The sequence below is a fragment of the Mesoplodon bidens genome (genome assembly GCF_964165515.1).
Source record: "Mesoplodon bidens genome assembly, chromosome: 16".
Taxonomy (NCBI): Eukaryota; Metazoa; Chordata; class Mammalia; order Artiodactyla; family Ziphiidae; genus Mesoplodon; species Mesoplodon bidens.
This window is the reverse complement of record NC_138173.1, coordinates 41,492,256-41,512,630: the sequence shown is the minus strand read 5'-3', so window position 1 is coordinate 41,512,630 and position 20,375 is coordinate 41,492,256. Positions and strand designations below refer to the sequence as shown.

At 43.5% G+C, this 20,375-nt stretch overlaps 1 protein-coding gene across 4 annotated transcripts in view; it reads right to left on the bottom strand.

The window, feature by feature from the left end:
- Positions 1-1,006: 1,006 nt before the first annotated feature.
- Positions 1,007-20,375, bottom strand: part of POP1 (POP1 homolog, ribonuclease P/MRP subunit) — a 36,719-nt gene continuing 17,350 nt past the window's right edge. For 3 of the 4 annotated variants that reach the window (XM_081258987.1, XM_081258988.1, XM_081258989.1), the window contains exons 11-16: positions 20,138-20,257; positions 13,119-13,234; positions 10,878-11,069; positions 9,625-9,779; positions 2,760-3,101; positions 1,007-1,803 (exon numbers count right to left, since the gene is read on the bottom strand). In XM_081258987.1, the coding sequence (XP_081115113.1) occupies positions 1,149-1,803; positions 2,760-3,101; positions 9,625-9,779; positions 10,878-11,069; positions 13,119-13,234; positions 20,138-20,257 (1,580 nt within the window). In that variant the 3' untranslated portion in view covers positions 1,007-1,148. The remainder of the gene's footprint in view (positions 1,804-2,759; positions 3,102-9,624; positions 9,780-10,877; positions 11,070-13,118; positions 13,235-20,137; positions 20,258-20,375) is intronic. The other variant, XM_081258990.1, reaches the window with a different exon arrangement.

Below are 20,375 nucleotides of genomic sequence, written 5' to 3'. Positions count from 1 at the left end.
TTATTTACTTATTTTGGGCTGCATTGGGTCTTTCTTGCTGAGTGCAGGCTTTCTCTAGTTGCGGGGAGCGAGGGCTACTCTTCATTGCGGTGCGCAGGCTTCTCATTACGGTGGCTTCTCTTGTTGCGGAGCACGGGCTCTAGGCGCGCAGGCCCCAGCACTTGTGGCATGCAGGCTCAGTAGCTGTGGCTCGCAGGCTCTAGAGCGCAGGCTCAGTAGTTTGTGGCGCACAGGCTTAGTTGTTCTGCGGCATGTGGGATCTTCCTGGACCAGGGCTCAAACCCATGTCCCCTGCATTGGCAGGTGGATTCTTAACCGCTGTGCCACCAAGGAAGTCCCGCTTAACTGTATATAACCCAGAATTTCCCACTCTTTTTGGACTCTTTTCCTTAGATAACATACTTCATAGAATATATTTTGAGAAATGCTCCTCTATGGCTTTGAAAAATTCTTTGCAGAAACAAAGCACAGAAAAATTAAGTAACTCCTGGAATCATGCGTTGGTCAACAACACAGAGGACAAGTGGTCATAAAACCACAGACCACCACTCTAGTTCCATCTCAACACTTTTGCCATAAACTGAACCTGCCTGAAAAGAGGCAACAATACATTTTCCACGATTTCCTTCTTTATGGTGTAAAGCGTTGGGCATGCTGATCACAGTACAGAACTGAACGTGGCCCACAGGGGCCCATACTTCATGCACAGAGACCAGATGTTTCTAGTCTTTTTTTCTTCTGTAACAATCAAATCATTAAACAACCGTCGTCGCTTATCACATGACTACAAGATTTTTCAAAGAGCCTTGACAGCCCTTTGTTCTTGATAGGACACAAGAAAACAACAGAGCTTCTAATTATTTTCAGCAAGAAAATTACACAGACCAAGAAATCAAAATACAAAAGCTTTTGGCTATATATGCCAAAAAATTTTTAAGTATTACAGCAAGGACAGGGAAAGATGGAAATCAAGGACATTACTGGAATGAGGTAAACATTTCATCCATTTGCATAAATACATATTTTTTTTAATTCTCGTTTCCAAGGAATTTAACATGATATATTGAAACGGAAGACAGCAAAAACAACTCTCCAGTTGTGGGACTTGGCAAACACAGATATTATCTGTGCCAGGATGTAAACCGACCTCACACCTCAATAGCAATTCTCGCAAATCGATACTGCAGAGAGGCAGGCGGCCTCAGCAACACGAGACCCCTCTCCACTCCTGGCTGGCTGGACAGCATATCCAGCAAGCCCGTCAAACTAACAAACCCCAGGGCTTCCCCACAGCCGACAGCCATGGAAAAATCTCCCTGGGTGACAAAGCCAAGGAGAACTCTGGAGCAGTGAGAAGTCACAACCGGGAGAGGGCCTGACCACAAGCCCAGGGTCAGAGGCTGGTGCCCAGCGGCAGGGTCCCCCTCTGCCAGGCCCTCAGATGCAGCACAGCCTCGCTTCTGCCTCTCCTCTAGTTTCTTCTTCTCCTTCTGCTTCCGGATCTGGCTCTTGAATGGGTCACTGTGCTTGGGCTCCTGGGGCCCACAGTACAGCCGATCCTGGCTGAGCTGGAGGAGGTCCTCCTCAGCTGGAACACAGATCATGGTGTGCGGCTCGGGGCTGCCCTTCCGGAGCAGGGACAGCCTGACCCACACCAGGGCCTTGGGGAAGCGGTCCAGGAGGGACAGGCAGGCCTCTCTGCTCAATTCTTGCTGTCTTGTGCCAGGAGCTCGTGGGGCTGCCCGACTGTCCCCAGAACTGGGTCCACACCAGGCTGACAGCTGCCTCAGTAATTTTCTACTCCTGCATGAAGTGGGAGACACACGTTTTGAGGATATTTTGTTCAAGGAGAAAATATGCAGTTAGAAGACTGGACATTGCTTAGAGTTCATTTGATTTTTTAATACTCTATGGGGGGAAAGGATCAAAACTTCGATTTTTTTAAAAATCAAAAATACACATTTACACACTTGTGTAATGATACTTTTCTTTTTATGTGTCTACTACTCTGAGACTCAAGGATTAAAGGTTTAAAGTTGAAGGCAGAGAAAAATAAGACAGTGGAGTAGAATCTATGGCTATATTCATAGTGAGAGGATTCGAGTAAAAAGGAACTGATGTTTTGATGAAAAAAGAAACTGTAAGGGACACTTATCTGAAAAGTAAGAAGGAAGGATATGAAGTTACTGTACCGAAAAGTAAGTATAAAGCAAAGGGGTGGCACTCTTTTAAAATCAGAGCACAGAAGAAAGGGTCAATGATAAGCAGAATCGAATAGCCTGCAGCAGCACTGAGAGAAGAGCACATTTTACACAGTAACCTCTGTGATATGACAATATCACAACGAATGGGAATCTAGTCGGCCACAAATGCAGATCATTCAAAAGCAATGGGAAGAAATCTAATTCAACGATGTAAAGAATACTTGCAGGGGTTCTTCATTACTTAAGATCACAATCGTGAGGGGACTGCTTTGTGAGCAAAGACTAAATAAAACAGGTCATAAACTGCCTTGGTTCAGGTCTATGGATGCGATATTTTAAATCATTTCATCAGTTAGCATCATGCCCCAAATCAAATGTATGTGATTTAGCCTTTTCCCTGGGCCCTCTATGATTCACTGGCTTTCCCTTCCAGAAGGTCCATAAATTCACTTGGGCTTTGTGTAAAGGAACAATGATAACTTTTACTTCCTGTAGCCTGGTCAGTATCAAAAAACAGACAATCCAAAAACGTACCCGGAAGTCGTGTGCACTTACCTCAGAACGCAGAGGAGACTGCCGGTGGCACCCTGGCCCACTCCCCCCTCAGTGCCCGCCCAGGCTGGATCATCTGTGTCCATCACTCCCTTGGGCTCGCTGGAGTCGTTTAGGGGTGTGCCCTCGTCATCAGAGAGCTGACGAGTCCTTCCAGGCATGGGAGCACAAGGCACCACATCTCTCCTCAGGCTACTCTCCTCACCACCTGGAGAGGAAGCTGCAGGTGATTTGTCTTGGGCCTGGACTCTTGATTCCCAGTCTCGAGTTAACTGCTCCCAGGGACAGCAGAAAGGTGCCAGGGTGCCAAGCTTAATGTAGTTGGGCCGTTTTGCCGGAGGGCGTCTAATGGAAATCAAAGAGGAGAACTAATTTTGAACAATTTAGGATGGATTATCAAAATAACCATGGCCACTGTACTGCATCTCTATTTTAAAAACAAACATACAAAAAAGTTTTCTAAGAAATAGGATTTTAAAAAATAATAATAACCAACTCCACTGGCTGAGCTTTTTTGTTTTCTTCGGTTTTTACTGTAATAGATAACGCACCCACAAAGTCGCCCTATGTGCATCACTCCGGGGAGTGCCACTCCTGAAGAACTGCAGGTAAAAGGTGCTCCTGGAGCTGTGCAGTGATGCCCCTGAATACTCACAGGGTTTGAAGTTCAAAAGGTCCAAAAGGGGGACTTCCCTGGTGGTCCAGTGGTTAAGAATCTGCCTTCCAATGCAGGGGACGCGGGTTCGATCCCTGGTCAGGAAACTAAGATCCCACATGCCATGGGGCAACTAAGCAACTCTGAGCCCACGCACTCTGGAGCCCGCGTGCCCCAACTAGAAAGCCTACGCACCGCAACTAGAGAGCCTGCATGCTGCAACTACTGAGCCTGTGCACCACAACTAGAGAGAAGCCCGTGCACCACAACTAGAGAGAAGCCCACACGCTGCAACACAAGATCCCACGTGCTGCAACTAAGACCCGATGCAGCCAAAAATTTAGAAAAAAAATTTTTTAACAAGGTACAAAAGGGGTGATGGTGAAGTTTCTCTCTCACCCTTGACCTCTGGTGACCCAGCTGTCCTCCACAGAGACAATATCACCATCTGTTTCTTATATATCCTTCTAGAGACATTTTATAAACTTACAAGCAGATATGTACATATTTCTTTTTTTACCCATTTTACACAAATGGTGGCGAACCGATTCTGTACTCTTTTGCTTAACTTTATTCATTTAACAAAATATCTTGGAGGTCATTTTATATTAGCATATCAAGACATCCCTCACTCTTTTGCACAAGTCCTATCCCACTGGATGGTTATACCTTAAGTTATTTAGACAGTCCTCTCCTGCAGGACATTTTGGTTATTTTCAAGCTTTTGCTTCTATAAACGATGCTGCCATGAATGACCTTGAACATGTTGTACAAGTACAAGTATATCCACAGGATAAAGTCCTGGGAGTGGAAGTGCTAAGGCAACGAGTATTATTAGCACTTGCAATTTTGACAGATATCTATCTCCAAACTGCCCTCCACATGGGTGATACCAAATGATCTTTCCAGCAACATGTAAGTGAGGGAGAACCTTCAAAAAACCACAAACTAGTGGGAACCAGGGCCTGCTCTGGTATGTAATGACCCCAAGAGGTAGGGAGCAGCCTGGCCATGGGCCCTTCTGGGCTGGGGTACTCTGTGGGAGTCCCAGCCTGCACCCTCAGGCTGATGGTCTCCTCGGGGACAGGCCCAGACATTCCTTCCCCCCTTTGTTTCTTACTGTGTGCTATGCACTAGGACCTCAAATGGAAATGAACCTGTATGCTTAATCAGAGGTTCAGTTTGAGCCTATATTCTGGAGATTGAACCAAGTGTGTTCTGGCCTCCTGAGAGGGGCAGCTGGTGAAAAACCCTCTCAGGGTACTTGCCTCACCCGGAAACTTCTAAAAAGAGACATGGACAGTTTACAAAAAGAGAGACAAAAAATGGTGAAAACACTTAAGAGTACCCAACCTCACTTGTAAGCAAACAAACAAAAAATGAAAACGGTAAGATGCCATTTTTTCACCTGTTTTGTCAGTATTAAAAGATTGGTAAGGACTTCCCTGGTGGTGCAGTGGTTAAGAATCCGCCTGCCAATGAAGGGGACACGGGTTTGAGCCCTGGTCCGGGAAGATCCCACATGCTGTGGAGCAACTAAGCCCATGTGTCACAACTACTGAGCCTGCGCTCTAGAGCCCGTGAGCCACAACTACTGAAGCCTGCGCGCCTAGAGCCTGTGCTCCACAACAAAGAGAAGCCACCACCATAACTAGAGAAAGCCCGCATGCAGCGACAAAGACCCAACGCAGCCAAAAATAAATAAATAAATAAATAAATAAATATTTTAAAATTAATTAAAAAATAAAAGATTGGTAATAGCCCATGTTATCGAGACGTGAGGGAAAACAGGCACCCTCAGAACTAGAGGTAAAATTCTACACTAATACAAATAGCAATTTGTCAATAGTACATCAAATCCTCAAAGCGTGCAGCTTTTTTTTTTTTTTTTAACCAGAAATCTTATTTATGAGATTGAGCCTAAGGTCCTTCTTTGCCTTCTTTCCCCTACAGCTCCTCTCAAGTGGTAGCTCTTTCTTTTTCACACTCCACAGGCCTAGGGGTGGGCACATTCCTCCTGATGCCCCCAGACTGCTTTTCTTCTCCTTCCTGCTCCCCTGAAGCACAAGCCATCAGATAAACCACTGGCTCTCCCTGCTCAGCCAGGGCCTCAGTCAACTCCCCAGGCACCCCATTCCCCGCCACTCTGCCTTCCCCTCCATCCCGACCCATTCTCCATGGCTTCAGCAGCTACGTATATCATCCTTCTAGTACCCTGGCCCACCAGAAACTTCTCACACCTTTTACTTCACCCCATCTCAACCACCCAGTCTCCTGGTCACACCTGGACCTTTTGGTCACTGCCAACGCTTGCTCCACCTTAAAAATCTCAATTTCAAGTATCCTTCACTCAGAATGATGCCTCCTATTTTGCCTGCCCATTTACCTCTCCACGGCAACAATTCCTCAACCACTGGAACTTACTACGGTAAGTCCCCTACATACGAATGAGTTCCGTTCCAAGAGCGAATTCCTAAGTCCAATTTGTTCGTTAAGTCCAACAAAGTTAGCCTAGGTACCCAACTAACACAATCGGCTGTACAGTGCTGTAATAGGTTTATAATACCGATACTTTTCACACAAATAATACATAGAAAACAGACACAAAAAATAAAGAAAACATTTTTAATCTTACAGTACGGCACCTTGAAAAGTACAGCAGTACACTACAACAGCTGGCATAGAGGGGCTGGCATCAAGTGAACAGGCAAGGAGAGTTACTGACTGGAGGAGGGAGAGGAGGTGGAGATGGTAGAGCTGAAGGATCCTCAGCACTAGGAGATGGAGGGCAGGCTGCAATGTCACTCATACCTGATGTTGAAGGAACACATATTCGCATCGTTGAAAGTTCGCAACTTGAAGGTTCGTATGTAGGAGACTTACTGTATTCGTTTACCACTTCATCGCTGCTCACTACCGTCCTCACATCTCTCTTCTTGGAAGCCTAGATGCCACAGTTCCTAAGAGAGGCACTCCCTTTACACACACCCCCAAGTCCCTCCCCCGGCAAAGGCCCTCCTGGTTACATTCAACCCTCCACTACCCCACGCCAGCACCTGACTGGCAGAACATGGCTGGAGAAGAACATGCAGTAGCCCTGAAGGGTCTCACTCTCAACACAACTTAAGTGGACTCTTACATTTCTTACAAATCTGATACGTTTCTCCGGTCGATTCTATCTTCCACTCTCCCAGGACAGTGTTTGTATCAATTCCTCTCTCTTCAAATCTCCAACAGCCTCTCTCCCCCTTATTCCTAGATGATAACCTTGCCTATTTTTCATTGAGAAGACGGTCACGATCAGACTACTACCCAACCTCTGCGCAGAGTCTAGCCTACCTAAATCTGTATGCATATTTTCAGAGTCAGCCTTCCAGCTTACTAAAATAAGACAGCTAAGCCTGATCCTAAGGAACGCCACTCCTCCCCTTATGCCCTGGACGCTACCCCGTCTTCCTCACTCAAGGGCTTTGCTCTTGCCATTTTAGCCTCCCTCCCCTTGCCTGGATCCCTCCCACTAGTGTGGAAACATGTACTTCCATCAGGAATAGGCTCCAGGCTTCCCTGGTGGCGCAGTGGTTGAGAGTCCGCCTGCCGATGCCGGGGACACGGGTTCGTGCCCCGGTCTGGGAGGATCCCACATGCTGCGGAGCGGCTGGGCCCGTGAGCCATGGTTGCTGAGCCTGCGCGTCCGGAGCCTGTGCTCCGTGGCAGGAGAGGCCACGGCAGTGAGGGGACCGCGTACCGCAAAAAAAAAAAAAAAAAAAAAAGAAGAAGCTCCACAAGGGCAGAGCAGACTCTGCCCGTCCTGTCCCCTGCTGCAGCCCCAGTGCCTAGAAAGGTTTTGTGACACACGGCAAGTTCTAAGTAAACACGTGCTAATGAATAAATCAGACAAATATGTAGAGATACAAATGGAAAGCTGTTCACAGGAGCACAGAGCAAAAAGTCAGAAAGAACCTAATGGGCCACTGATAAATCACACAACAGCCATACTGCATTGGCAAACTACAACTCACTGGGCAAACCTGGCCCCCTGCCTGTTTTTGTATGACCCACGAGCTAGGAATGGTTTTTACATTTTTCAATGGTTGAAAAAAACACAAGAGGGAATTCCCTGAAGGTCCAGTGGTTAGGACTCCGCGCTTCCACTGCAGGGGGCCCGGGTTTCATTCCTGGTTGGGGAACTAAGATCCCACAAGCCGCGTGGTGCAGCCAAGAAAAAGAAAAAAACACAAGAGAATAATATCTTGTGGCACATGAAAATGCTATGAAATTCAAATAGGACTGTCCATAGCGTGAGCCTGGAACACAGCCGTGCTCACTCATTTATGCATCCTCTGAGGCTGCTTTTGTGCCACATGGCAGAGTTGAGCAGCTGCCATGGAGACCAAAGGGCCCACAAAGCCAGAAATAGTTATCATCTGGCCCTTTACAGAAAAAGTTTGCCAACTCTTGGTTTAGAGTCACATTTATTGATATGGGAAAACTTTCCATAATGTACAGCTAAATGAAAAAAGCAGGTTTCAAAATAGTATATGTAATACAATGCCTTAAAAAAAATTTGTGTCTATAAAAAAATCTAAAGGGTGAGAAATAAGTATTACTGTCAATTATTATTTAACAAGCATGGAGAAGCCCCTGCACACTATGGGAGGCATAGGATGTACAACACACAACGGCTGCCCTCAAAGGGCTTGTAAACCAGCAATCCAGGAACGTATCCCCGTTCACTCACTCACTCATTCATCCATCATTCAAACAATAGCTGGAAAGCCAAGCAGGGCCTGTCTCTGGGGTTGCAGCAGTGCACAGGAGAGCACAGCTGTGGAGCTCACCGTCAAGGAAATACAACATTCAATTAGTCACCCGTTCATCAGTCAACAAAAAAAAAGGTATTAAGGCCCACTGTGCACTAGGCACTGGCTAGATACTGCAGGTGCCACAACAAACAAGAGAGTTTTTGTGCTGCCAGAAGTCTACAGTTCAGTAGGAAATACAGGTGCCCTATGTTTCCTTTCCAGAGTATAAAGGAAATAAAGCCCCTCACGGGCCACTCCTCCAATGGAAAAAGAAAAAAGTCTAGATGGATAGATACCAAAATGTAAAAACAGTGCTTATCTCTCTGGATAAAAGGGATACACCAGTTTATAAAGTATTTTTGTATGTTTCCATACTTTCATTAAAATTCCTAAGTATGTACTCCATCTATAACCATTACGAAAAACACAATTTCCATTTTGACGAAGCAGGGCTCAGCAGCGGGAATCAAGTAACAAGCGCCTGGAACGCAGGTCCACAGCTTAGGTGTACACCATCACCAGTGAAGCAAATAACCAAGGGAAAGGTTTGTAACCTGCATGGGCTATAAAATCTAGATACAGGGCAATCTCCTGACCTAAGTGGTATCTTCTTAATTATGTCTTGGGAATGTTGACGAGTCTAGGAACTCCACATTATATAGTAAGAGTCCCTGAAGCCAGGACAAACATGATAGTTCAATGTGTCTTCCCCTTAAGACATCAAACTAGGGACTTCCCTGGTGGCGCAGTGGTTAAGAATCCGCCTGCCAATGCAGGGGACACGGGTTCGAGCCCTGGTCCAGGAAGATCCCACATGCTGCGGAGCAACTAAGCCCGTGCACCACAACTACTGAGCCTGCTCTCTAGAGCCCGTGAGCCACAACTACTGAAGCCTGCACGCCTAGAGCCCGTGCTCTGCAACAAGAGAAGGCAACGGAATGAGAAGCCCGCACACCACAATGAAGAGTAGCCCCAACTCACTGCAACTAGAGAAAGCCCGCACTCAGCAACAAAGACCCAACTCAGCCAAAACCAAATAAATAAATAAATAAGTTTATTTAAAAAAAAAAGAATCTGCCTGACAATGTAGGGGACACGGGTTTGAGCCCTGGTCTGGGAAGATCCCACATGCTGCGGAGCAACTAAGCCCGTGCGCCACAACTACTGAGCCTGTGCTCTAGAGCCCACAAGCCACAACTACCGAAGCCCGTGCGCCTAGAGCTCATGCTCTGCAACAATAGAAGCCACTGCAGTAAGAAGACCGCGCACCTCAATGAAGAGTAGCCCCTGCTTGCCGCAACTAGACAAAGCCCACACTCAGCAATGAAGACCCAACGCAGCAAAAAATAAATAAATTTATCTAAAAAAAAAAAAAAAAAAAGACATCAAACTAGAGAAGCCAGTTTCTTACCTTTTGTACTTCTCAAGAAGATTCTTAGCTTGCTCTTCAGCAAAGAGAATCCCAGCAGGGCAGTCTGGGAAATCACCTGGGACATTAGGTGACCTTTTATACTGAGAATGCATTACAGTCTCTTTTAATCCTCCAACTCTTGCACCTCGATAGATCTAAAAGAAATGCCAGAAAGATCCTGTCGTTACACCAACTTAAAGTGAAACTGCTAAATTCTTTGTATGGAGAAAAACGGGAAACCTAAATACCCATCAAAAATAGGATGGATAAATACACTGGGGAACTACCCCATAATGGGTTACCATACAATAGTAAAAATGAATGAAATAGAGCTTCACCAATCAACATGGAAAAATCAATGTTGAGTGAATATTGCAAGTTGCAAAAGCATTTATACAAGGAATAAAGTTTAAAAACATGTCAAATATGGCTATTTTATTTTAGGATATATACGCACACTTAAGAAAGCTATAAAAACATGCATGATAGTGACAAACACCAAAAATAGGACTAGTGATTCCTTTAGAAGGAGAGAGGGAAATGGGATTGGAGAGGGATACACAGAGCGCTTCCAATGAACCTGTAATGTCTTATTTCTTAAGCTGGATGGCGGGTGAAAGGTACACAGGTATACCTTCTGTATGCTTAAAACAGTTCATAATTTTAAAGTTAGATTTAAAAATATTCCCACTCCTAAATGATTAACTGAATGTCCTTTGCACTATGCATAATCACTAAAATTAATTATCTGCCTGAATCTAACAGTCTTACATGTCATGTCCTTTATGCTCTCTAGCTCAAAGTAATTATTTAACCAGGAAAAAAAAACACACACATTAGATTTTTAATAAAATTTTTAGCTGCAGTTAACAAAAGAGGAATATATGGAACAGCACTTTAAAAAAAAAAACTGCATTCTATACATCTATAAAAACTAAGTCTTTTGGCTTTTAAACTGTTAACAAATTTCAAGTAAAGAAACCTCAACATTTTGTTGCCACTACTATTCAGAAATCAGGCCACTTTTAAAACCTCAAAAATTCAAAAAATGTCAGCACAACTCTTAGTAATGAAAACCGGGCTCCAGGGACTCTATGAAGTATCTCATATCCAGGATTATAGCTCAAAGGGCAGAAAACTAGCACTCAATTTCTAGGTCGTGCGTAAAGTCAGGAACATTTTCAGTGCTTGGCATTCACTAGGAATGTATTTTAAATGTGGTAACTGTTGGTCAGAATCGAAGAGTAACTTACAAATGGAATCCAGAAAGCCATGCCCCAGCCCTTTGGGAGGAGGACATCCCAGCCACTTCCCCAGCCTCGCTGGTCATCACCAGTCACTTTTCCTGGCTGTTGAATCAAAAGTATAGGAACCTTGGATTCATGGGGACCTAAAAAAAGCTGTGACCCGGGCACCAGCAATTCACTCCTCTTCCGGTTTAAATCCTGAAGTGGAAGAAAATTAATTCAAGACAAAGAACCCTAGTCTTCCAGGAGATCCTACTGGGTCTCCCTATAGGCAGCTTTAGAAAGTTAAATGCTCTTTTAAAAAGCAAGAAAATGGTGTTCTCAATAAATAAATGTGAGCCATCTTAAGTACAAGGTATTCCTCCCAGGATGATTTTCCTCTATACAAGTGCTTTGGTAGAAAATGCCAAATTGTCTTAAATTAGAATATCCTAGGTGATTCAAAGTAATAAAATAATAAACATTCATTCTGCTAAGTCCTTATCTATCAGGATTAATCTTACATTTTGATACTCTGGCCCTACATTTATTTTGGTTAAGATTGGTGGTCATGAAGTAAAAGGGCTATAAACAAGAACTTCTCAAGGAGGGGCACGTGGGAAAATACTCCAGCTTTTAAGACAATTTCTCAGCAGGTCTTAAAAGAGAAGCTGCTATAAATTATCTATTAAGTGGACTGCAGGGAGTGGACAACAACATCCTTGCAGATTTTTCTTGCCAGCTGGAGACAGGCCTGCCGCTCAGTTGAGAAGACTACACAGGAGACCACCTCCACGCTACAAAGTCTAACTCATGAATACCCTTCATGCATGACCACGTCCCGAGTCTCCTTTTTTTACCTTTGGTCAAGTTTCCACTACCTTCTACATATTGGTAATTCCAAAACATCTATCTCTTTAGTCCCAACTTTTCCTCCTGGGATAGAAACCTGTCTCCTGGACATCTGCTCCTGGGACGTCCTGAGGCCCCTCCGTTTATCTGAGACTAAACTCATCTTCCCCGCTGCGTCACTCTCTTCCTGTGTGCCCCGGCTGGCTGAGTGACCTACAGTTCTCACAGTTCATTAGCTCATTCATTCATCCTTTCAAATATTTAGTCTTCATTCATTTACTTGCTCATTCACGTATTTCCTAAGCACCTGGTATACGCCAGGCACTTAGCTAGAACGTGGGAAGACAGCAGTGACAAGCCAGACCTGCTCTGCCCCTCTTTTAGCTGAGCTCCTAAAGCCAAGCTAGACCATTAGGAGCTAACCCACAGGCCTCCTCCTTTCTCACTAACCATCTTCCAATCAACCACTGAGGCTAGTCAGTTTTACCTTCCAGGTACATGTATTAAACCCCAGCCCCTCCACTCCAGCCATACTGCCACACTTCAGGCCCCCATCATGCCATCTGGACTACTTCAAGGGTCTCTTCTAAGCCCTCTCCAACCACAAGCCCTTTCTCCAGCTCTTCCGCCCCCTTATCCCCAGCCCTAGTCACCATAGCACTGCCAGAGTGAAATCTGATCATGTCATGGCCCAACTTAAAATCTTCAATGGCCCCTGCATCTTCAGTCCAAATCCGAAACTGCCTCAAGGTCTTTTATGCTATAGCCCCTTTTGATCTGCTCAGTTCCATCTCCTACCCTACCCTTAACTCCAAGATATGATCTACGTGGAGATTCCTGAACATGCCATCCTGTTGTTGGCCTGGGCCCTTGCCCTCGTTCTCAACTCTGACAATCCTTTCTCCACTGTAGCCTTGGCTCCGGGCCCCTGGCCGCAAGAAGCCTGGTTACTTCTGACCACACACCTAAGAGCTAGCTCAAATACCAGCTCCTCCACCCAGGAAGCTTTCCCCAGTTTCCCTAGTCCGGGCTCAGTGCCCCTTCTTTGGGCTTCCTTTGTACTCTGTACTTGTTCAACCTGATCCTAGTCATCTACCTCATTATCTAATGCAATACCTGGTGCTGACAGGAGCTCAATCATTGTGAAATTAATGACAGAGAACATTTAAGGGGAAAAATAATAAAAGAAAAAAAATTTTAAACCATAAGATTATCATTTCAAGAAAAAGTCTTTGTATTAACCTTTTCTAGAGATTATTCTTCTCTAAGAACGGAAAATAGCATGGTATATATCGTAAGGGACCCAAAAATTGAAAATAAAAGGAAGTCTATGGGATTCTATAAAGTATGAAATAACGTTCATGGTCTCTAGAGTGATGAATTTCAGCCTGTTTTCACGACTTTACCATTAGTTACCTGATCCGAGATTTTATTCTCTGTGACACTCTTACAGATATCTTGGTTCCAAAGAAAGCTATGCGAACACTCCACAGGCACACCCTCCAGAAGCAGCTGTCTAACTTTCTCATTATCTAAGAGGGAAAAGAAATAGCCTTAAACCACATTCCTTAGACCAGTGAGGTCAAATTCTAAACAAAGCCAGGTGACCTTTTGTTACAAGAAACTATTCTATAGGCTCCTCTAGAAGCCTAACTTCTCTAGAGGAATTTATTTACTTGAGTAGAAACTGTTATTCTTACAGTTGGTTTCAAAATCTGTGAAACAACAAAGGCTCCTAAACTTATTTCTTTGACATTTATTTTTAGTCTGTAAGATGCAAATATTACATTAAATTGCCTCTAAATATCTGCCTGATTCCACGTTTAAGATAATCACGTTCTAGGCATCACTGCAGAGGCGAACCATTTCTTGACTATAGGCTCTGACGGCACAAATCGTATTTTAACTATTGGCTTCAGGGCTCTTTATATCATCCCTGACCCAATGGTCTTGAGCCAACAGATACCATCCTTTTCTTCTGTCCTATTACTTCAAGTCTCTGATAACCCTTTTTTATTGAATTGAATTTATTCCTTTCTGTAAAACGTATTTTTCTCAGTCCTTTAAAATGAATATATTTGTTGTGAAATATGTTGTTTCATCCCTTTAAATGAGCTACACCATGCCAAAAAGTACTCTAGTGGGGAAGGAGGAGGAATTTTTTCAGTTATAAACATATATATTGATAGAAGAGACTTCCTACATGCAATTACTTAAACACTAGGGGAAAAAAGTCTTTCAAATCTTATCTTGTTGGACTGAAGAATTAAAAGTAAAAAGTCAGACAACTCATGAGTTTAGGCTAAGGTCCTAAAATGCAACATAGAAAGGTCACTCAACCTGCATGGGTCTGATGGCTGAAAAAAGTAAGTTGGAAGTGACTTGGCCATAATGTGACAGATATCAGGGATAAACAAGTTAGAAAAAACGAAACTGATGAAAAGATCTGAGATGAAAGCTCCTTAAAAGCAGCAACTGCTTCTAGTGCTGCTGGAGAGAATAACCAGCAGCATCTCAAGTGACAAGGCGTGTACTGTAAAAATTCACACAGCCTCTCTAGGAGCAAAAAAGCCCCATCAAACAGCTGTCTGCCGAGAAGGCTTTCTTGTGGAGTGCTGCCATAGATCTGAGTGACAGAGCTGGGATTTTATTCAGATTTGGCTGCAGACAAAAGAGATGGCTAGGGCTTCCCTGGTGGCGCAGTGGTTTGAGAGTCCACCTGCCGATGCAGGGGACACGGGTTCGTGCCCCGGTCCGGGAAGATCCCACATGCCGCGAAGCGGCTGGGCCCGTGAGCCATGGCCGCTGAGCCTGCACGTCCGGAGCCTGTGCTCCGCAACGGGAGAGGCCACAGCAGTGAGAGGCCCGCGTACCGCAAAAAAAAAAAAAAAAAAAAAAAAGAGATGGCTAATACTTGGGGTGTAAAGGCATAGGAAAGCACAACTTCATCTTCAAATATTCTAAAAAATAATAAGTAAATAGATGAAACAAAGTAGATGGTACATCCAGACAACGGAATATTATTCAGCACTAAAAAGAAATGAGCTATCAAGCCATGAAAAGACAAGAAAGAACCTTAAAGGCATATTACTATGTGAAAGAAACCAATCTGAAAAGGCTACATACTGTATGATTCCAACTATGTGAATTCTGGAAAAGGCAAAACCATAGAGACTGTTGAAGGATCAGGGGTTGGAAGCAGTGAGAAAGGGATGAATAGACAGCGCAGCTGACTTAGGACAGTGACACTATTCTGTGTGATACTAGAATGACAAAGCAGAGCACGTCTGCAGGCAAAGGAGGCCTTTTTTTTTTTTTTTTTTTTTTTTGCGGTACGCGGGCCTCTCACTGTTGTGGCCTCTCCCGTTGCGGAGCACAGGCTCCGGACGCGCAGGCTCAGCGGCCGTGGCTCACGGGCCCAGCCGCTCCGCGGCACGCGGGATCCTCCCAGACCGGGGCACGAACCCGTGTCCCCTGCATCGGCAGGCGGACTCTCAACCACTGCGCCACCAGGGAAGCCCCAAAGAAGACCTTTTAAGTCAACAGTCTTCACTACGGAGAAAAAAATATCATCAGCTGAGTCAGCACGACCCTCAGCGTGCCCAGAATGACTGTCAATTCCGAGCGTAATTCTAAGTCCTTCCCCCAAGGTTCACATAAAACACATTCTCTTTCATCTCGGACCAAAGCTAATTGACTACATAACTCCAGAATTGTGACTTAAAGGTTGAATAGCTTATCTTCTCCTTTCTTAAATGTATTTGAAGATCACCAGATTTTAAAATTTTCTTAAGTGTTTCTTAGAGAAGCAAAGGAAATGAATAAAAGCTTTAATCATTTGGGATTCAAATGAACCAAAGTTACAGCCTTCAAATTCACTCTATTTTAAATTAAATTTGCAGAACAGTTAAAAAGGCCCAGCTGAAGCTATCAGATATTTTTTCTCCCAAGAGCAGAAACTGAGAAGTCACGGCAATAATGACCAATAACTGGGAACTTGAGAAAGTCAACAGTTTGGGGTACACGGTAATAGAGAGGGTGTAAAGAGAAAGACTAAAAAGAGCCCATGAGCACAATGTAAGGTCAGTATTTTCTAAAGCAAATTCATCTCTGTAAGACAAAGACTAGTTAAAATAACCTTACAAAGCAAACCAGATGTTAAGGAGAGCAAATACTAAAAGAACAGATAGTAGAGCAGAACTTGTATTTTTAAATTTCACCCAGAAAACCAGGTCTTTACACAGTGAAATGCTGTGTTAATGAAGTTGAAAAGATTCGCAAAAACATATTGTTAATATTTATCAAACTCAAGAAATAAATGATAGGACTTCTCTGGTGGCGCAGTGGTTAAGAATCCACCTGCCAATGCAGGGGACACGGGTTTGATCCCTGGTCCAGGAAGATCCCACATGCCACGGAGCAACTAAGCCCGTGCACCACAACTACTGAGCCTGCGCTCTAGAGCCCACGAGCCACAGTGACTGAGCCCGTGTGCCTGGAGCCTGTGCTCCACAACAAGAGAAGCCACCACAATGAGAAGCCCGCGCACAGAAAGGTAGAGTGGCCCACGCTCGCCGCAACTAGAGAAAGCCCGCGTGTAGCAACAAAGACCCAACGCAGCCATAAATAAATAAATAAATAGATTTATTTATTTAAAAAAGAAAAAGAAAGAAATGATCAAGTAAACTTTTTCAAAGCACCTGAGGATATGCATCATCACTTCAGGGTCTTCACTGAAAGAGAAAACCATTTCCATCTCTGTACTCTATTCTACTCTCAATATTTCTGACGCTCAAGTGCGTGGGTGTTTTTCCCACAGCAAACAATTCTCTGACACCAGCTGAGTGTCCTACAATTTAACTCAATCCTGACGCTACCTACCTAGAGATAGCATCAGATCCCACAGGTTAAGGGCTCAGTCCCACAGACAGCTCCCACTTCAGACGCCAGTTTTAAGTCCTGACCAACTGGCTATAAATTGGCCAGGTCCAGTAGTTTGCTAGAATGGCTCCCAGAACTCAGGAAAACAGTTTACTTAACTACATTACTGAGTGATTTTTTAATAAAAGGATACAGCTCAGAAACAGCCAGATGCAAGAGATGCACGGGGCAAGGTAAAAGGGAAGGGGTGTAGAGCTTCCATGCCCTCTCTGGGCACCCCACCACCCAGCACCTCCTTCAGCAAACAGGAAGCTCTCCAAACTCCACTCTAGGATTTTTATGGAGGTTTCATCAGGTAGGTACGATTGATTGGCCATTAGCGATTAAGCTTAATCTCCAGCCCCTCTCCCTTCTTAGGGAGAGAAGGGGTGGGGCCTGAAAGTTCCAACATTTTGGTTGGTTCCCCTGGCAACCAGCCCCCAACCTTCGGGGCTTTACCAAAAGACACCTCATTAACATAAACTCAGGTGTGGTTGAAAGGGGCTTGTTAGGAATAAGAAAAGGCTCTCCTTTTAGCCTTTAAGGCTCTTGTCACTTAGGAAATTACAAGAGTTTTAGAAGCAAGGTGCCAGGAACCATGGACAAACACCAAAACATGTATTTCTTATTACTTCACAGTATCACATTGCTGTATCTTCTCTTTTCCAAGCGCTCTATAATTCCCAGCACACGTAAGAAGATAAATTGTTTATGTTATGCAAGTCAGGCAAACCCTTCCTATGGTTTAAGTAGCACCAGAATTGATCTGTTTTGTCCAAGTCAAAACAAAGAATGACTTCAGATGTGGAAAGACAGACTGGAAGCTATGTCAGAGAATTAAGACCATCATGACCTTCAAAACAAAGAATGACTTCAGATATGGAAAGACAGACTGGAAGTTATGTCAGTGAATTAAGACCATCATGACCTTAAGATTCTTCTAAGGATTAATCTTTTATTAATTGACCCAGCTCATCAAGGTATATTTCTAAAATTAGTTTTGAATTGTCATCCCAGATGGTATGTTACATTTGTTAATAATATTTGTGTAATACTAACTCCTTAAAAAGTTTACTTTTTTATATAGCTCACATGCCGATACTTCTTCAAAGAAATTACTTAAAACAGGTTTTAATAAAATACAACAATAAGATTGGTGGCCACGATGGTAAAGTAAGACTCTGAACGTACCTCCTCACATGGGCACACCAAAATTACAACTGTTTACAGAGCAACTATCTATGAGAACGTCTTGAAGACTAGCAGAACAGGCTCTCCACGACTAAAGATAATAAAGAAGGAGCCAGATAGGAGAGGTGGAGACATGGTAGAGTCAAGACACACACCCCTGGGTAGGCGACCCACAAACAGGAGGAGAATCTTAATTGCAGAGTTTCCCCGAGGGAGGAGGGGGACCAAGCTCCACATCAGGTACCCCAGCCTGGGGGTGCTGCATAGAGAGGATGAGCCTGTAGAACGTCTGGCTTTGAAGGCCAGCTGGGCTTGAGAACAGGAGAGCTGGAGGGCTACAGGAAACACAGACTCCACTCTTAAAGGGTACACGTAAAATCTACATGTTCCAAGTCCCAGCACAGAGGCAGTAATTTGAAAAGAGCCACTTGCTGATCTTAGAGAGTTTCCCAGAGAGGCAGAAGGCAATTGGGAGTCCTCCTGGGGACACAGATCTGGCGAGCATGTGGAGAAAAGGGAACCCTCATACACTGCTGGTGGGAATGTAAATTGGTACAGCCACTATGGAAAACAGAATAGAGGTTCCTCAAAAAACTAAAAATAGAACTACCATACAGTCCAGCAATTCCACTTCTGGGTATATTTCCAAAGAAAATGAAAACACTAATTCGAAAAGATACATGCACCCCTATGTCCACTGCAACATTATTTATAACAGCCGAGGTATGGAAGTGTCCATCAACAGCTGAATGGATAAAGAATATGTGATATATATACAATGGAATACTACTCAGACGTAAAAAGAATGACATTTTGCCATTTCCAACAACATGGATGGACTTGGAGGATATTACACTAAGTGAAATAACTCAGAGAAAGACAAATAGCACACGATATCACTAATATGCGGAATCTAAAAAAGAAACAAATGAACAAACATAACAAAACAGAAGAGTCCTAGATACAGAGAACAAACTGGAGGTTGTGAGAGGGGAGATGCGGGAGATTAAGAGATACAAACTTCCAGTTATAAAATAAGTAAGTCATGGGGATGTAATGTACAGCATGGGGAATATGGTCAGTGATATTGAAATAACTTTGTATGATGACAGGTGGTAGCTAGACTTATCTTGGTGATCATCTGGTAATGTATAAAAATGTTGAACCACTATGTTATACACTTGAAACTAATATAATATTGTAAATCAATTATACTTTGATTATTAAAAAATACAATGACATAAGATGGTAAGCTTTAATCGTAGAAATTAAATCATGTTTTTCAAGATAGACTTTAATTTTCCTTGGACTGATTTACATTAAGACAAAAGCCTTAGGAAGAATTTAATACTGCCTTATTCCAAAAATGGGTTTGAGGCAGCAAGAGAAACTAAGCAGAGTTTAACTACAGTTTTGAGATGATTACGACAGTAAACATTTATTGGTGTAGTAGACGCTGTTAACTTTTATGGTTGTGCCAGACCATATTGCTATTAAAAAAGAAAAAGGCAACAATGAATTGATTAAAGTGTTAGGCTCCCTAATCAACTACCTTACCTATACATCTTAAACTCCTCCCTCATCCAATCCACCTTTCATGTAAAGTTCTGGCAGAGTACTTTATTGCCCCCTTAATAAGCTAACTACATGTGAAGGTAAAAAAAAAAAATTCTGAAGTTGTTTCTACACACACCTGTGTCCTTTCTCCAAAAATTCATAAGCCGATTTTAACTATTCTTCCAATTAACCGTGTTTAAATGACAGTAAGTACGAGACATGATCACAATTGCTGCAAATCGCAATTTTAGACTAAAATTTTAGCCAGCCCCTACCCATCCCCCACCGTGTCACCCCAAAGAACTCCTGCAGGCCACTCTACTGAGTCTAAACCAAGACATCTTACCCTTCAGCACCTGGGATGGCCTTGCCAGGATTCGAACCTGGATCATCTGTATGGTCAGACAGAGGCTTCCAAAGAGCACAAGACCAGCTGCGGGTGCCGATCCCTTCCTCACAATTAAAATTCTGAAAAGCCAGGCATTTTCAGAGAACCAAGTTTGCAGAGACAGGTTTTACTTAGATACTAAAAATAGAGAACTCAGGGGAAAAAATGAACATAAGGATCAGGCTACATGTTTACAGCTAAAAGATACTTCCTCATACACATCTCCTTTGAGCATAATCACCTTGAAAGGTAGGCAGGTAAAGACTGCCTTAATTCTTCTACAGATAAAGTTACTGCAGAAGTGTCACAGACAGAACTCTTCTAATGGGACTGACTGCTGTAAATAGTAAGGAAAACCAGGTTGTCTCAAGAACTTTACCTTGGCATTTTTCAGGATTGGGCAAAACTTTGGACCTCTTTTGAGGCAAATTTATTCGTGGATCACCAACTGTCAGTCCCAGAATAGTACCTGCTGGAATTTCTGCTGGTGATGTTATTCCTTTAGCAAAAAAAACAAAACAAAACCAAAGGCAAACAGAAAGTTATTCACAAATACATATATATTTGCTTTTATTTTCAAATTTTTCTAATGGAACTTTCATCTTGGGCTAATTACG